Consider the following 2,714-nt stretch of genomic DNA (forward strand, 5'->3'; position numbering starts at 1 on the left):
TTTAAGCATTTAAAGAGGCAGTCACATTTGCAGGAAAATTAATGGAACTACAGATCATCATGTTAAGAAAAACAAGGTAGATTCAGGGCTGGGGATTCAACTTTGTTGGTAGAGTTCTTGCCTAGTGGGTACAAAATACCAGCACCCCATAAAACTGGGCATGGTGGTCCACACCAATAATCCCAGCATTCAGGAAGTAGAGGCATAAGGACAGAAGTTCAAGATCAGGTTCAGCTCCACAGTGAGTTTGAGGCCAGCCTGGGCTACAGGAGACTCTTTCTCAACAACAACAGCAAAAGCAAAATGAAACAATACTCTAGGTTTTGAAAAACAAGAGTTTATGATATAATATCATAAAATACCAACAGCACAATTCTATCTAAATTATGAAACACATTTGCCTATTCAGTTCTAACTTTTTTATTTCAAGTTTCATAGAATAAATCAATATCCTGTTTCTCCATTTTGCAGCTTTGAACTTTTAATTGGTCTTATTCATTGATTTGTTCAGCACATACTTTGGAGAACTCCTCTACATCAGGAACTGTGGTACGCACTTCATTCAGATGTCATCAAAGCTCCCACCACTGAGGATTTCTCAGTCTTCGGCACTTGGAGAGAAAGAGAAGAGAGACAAGGAGATAGCAAATGTACAGGTCATACGTTCCAAGGACTTCTGTGAAATGAACTGTGCATGTTGCTGCTGAGGTACCTTGGAAGGTACTCTAGCAGTGAATGGAGGTGTTAGGAAGGCATCATATTCAGTAAGAGATACCTTGAGACTCCTGTCATTTTACTTTGAGGTAGGTCTTACACACTCCCCGATGGAAACAACAAATAAAACTGCCAGGATCCAATTCTTCTTTCGTCCATTCTCACCTGACCCTGGGGTGCAGATGGTGATTTTTGTGGCCTTTTTGGTGATGTACCTGACTAGCCTCAGTGGAAATGCCACAATCGCTGTGATTGTCCATATTAACCACTCACTCCACACCCCCATGTACTTTTTCCTAGCTAACTTGGCAGTTCTGGAAATCTTCTATACATCATCTATTGCACCACTGGCCTTGGCAAACCTTCTCTCTATGGGCAAAACTCCTGTTTCCATCACTGGTTGTGGCACCCAGATGTTTTTCTTTGTCTTCTTGGGTGGAGCTGACTGTGTCCTGCTTGCAGTCATGGCTTACGACCGGTTTGTCGCAATCTGCTACCCTCTGAGATACACACTCATCATGAGCTGGTCCTTGTGTGTGGAGATGATGGTGGGGTCCCTGGTGCTGGGATTCCTGCTGTCACTGCCACTAACTATTTTAATCTTCCATCTCCCATTCTGTCATAACAATGAGATCTACCACTTCTATTGTGACATGCCTGCAGTCATGCGCCTGGCTTGTGCAGACACACATGTTCACAGGACTGCCCTGTATATCATCAGCTTCATTGTCCTAAGCATCCCCCTATCTCTGATCTCCATCTCCTATGTCTTCATCATTACAGCCATTTTACGGATCCAGTCTGCTGAAGGGCGCCATAGAGCCTTCTCTACCTGCTCTTCTCACATCATAGTGGTCCTCCTGCAGTATGGCTGCACCAGTTTTATATATTTGTCCCCCAGTTCCAGCTACTCTCCTGAGATGGGCCGAATGGTGTCTGTGGTCTATACTTTTATCACACCCATTTTAAACCCTTTGATCTATAGTATGAGGAACAAGGAACTGAAAGATGCTCTAAGGAAGGCATTGAGAAAGTTCTAGGTAGGATTATCTTGTGATTTATTTAAATAAAGGCACTTCTGAAAGTGAAATGGGATGCTATTACTAATTATGAAGGTTCCAGGCAAACTGATGCAATCCTGTAATTCTGGCACTCGGGAGGCAGAAGCAGAAGGATTGCAAGTTGGAAGCCAGCCTAAGCTACATAGGATAATCCCGTTTCAAGACAAATAAACCAACTAATTATAATAATAAAATAATGGTAGGATGACATGCATAAATTAGGAATGTCCTCAGCACTTAGAGACATGTGGTCTGATACACTAAGTCTAATTTGACTTCCAGAGAAAATTTATGCTTCTGTCTTTCTGAAAATAAGGCTATATCACATAAGGCAATATTATGCCCTGGGATGGAGAGAGGCAAAGCAACATTCATTGGGCAGCTACTATATACCAGGCAGTTTGTATGAATTAACTCATATACCCCATACTAAACATCATCATTGTAACTTTTCAGAGAAAAAAAAATTTAAGTGGCTAAAAAATCATGTATCCAAGATGAGAACACAGTATCTACAAAGCTAAAGGCTAAACTCTCTCTGGAAGATGTTCTTATAATTCTGGGCTTGCTTTGCCAATAGGACAATATGTAACTGCAGACAAGTCTCCTCATGTCTGTGGGCTCTAGTTTGCTTATTGTACAACGAGGCCATGAATGGAAAAATAATAAAAATATTTAAAGCTTTATAGTTAGCAATATGTAGGATAATTTTTCTTTTGTATTTTGTCGTTGTTAATCAAAATGAAAACTCACAACAGTGTTCAGAAATTTTAGAGAGACTTTCAATAATGAAAAAAGTGGCAATAAAGGGGAAAGTTGTTTAATTTAATAAGTGAAAATAATGGAAATGATGAAAGTGGGCATCACTGAATCTTATAATTTTTGAGAATATCTCCTCCTCCTCCTCCTCCTCCTCCTTCTTGGAGCTAAAGAGATGGC

General features: G+C 40.5%; 1 protein-coding gene across 1 annotated transcript; it reads left to right on the forward strand.

The window, feature by feature from the left end:
- Positions 1-249: 249 nt before the first annotated feature.
- LOC114703493 (olfactory receptor 10V1) lies at positions 250-1,754 on the forward strand. Its single transcript, XM_028884338.2, has one exon. It carries the CDS (start codon positions 825-827, stop codon positions 1,752-1,754), a length of 930 nt encoding a protein of 309 aa, XP_028740171.1. The 5' UTR covers positions 250-824.
- Positions 1,755-2,714: the final 960 nt, after the last annotated feature.

The sequence above is a fragment of the Peromyscus leucopus genome, chromosome 1, assembly GCF_004664715.2.
Source record: "Peromyscus leucopus breed LL Stock chromosome 1, UCI_PerLeu_2.1, whole genome shotgun sequence".
NCBI classification, from domain to species: Eukaryota; Metazoa; Chordata; class Mammalia; order Rodentia; family Cricetidae; genus Peromyscus; species Peromyscus leucopus.

Excerpts from the sequence above, each read along its gene's own strand:
- LOC114703493 (XM_028884338.2), top strand. The coding sequence starts at position 825 with ATGGAAACAACAAATAAAACTGCCAGGATCCAATTCTTCTTTCGTCCA.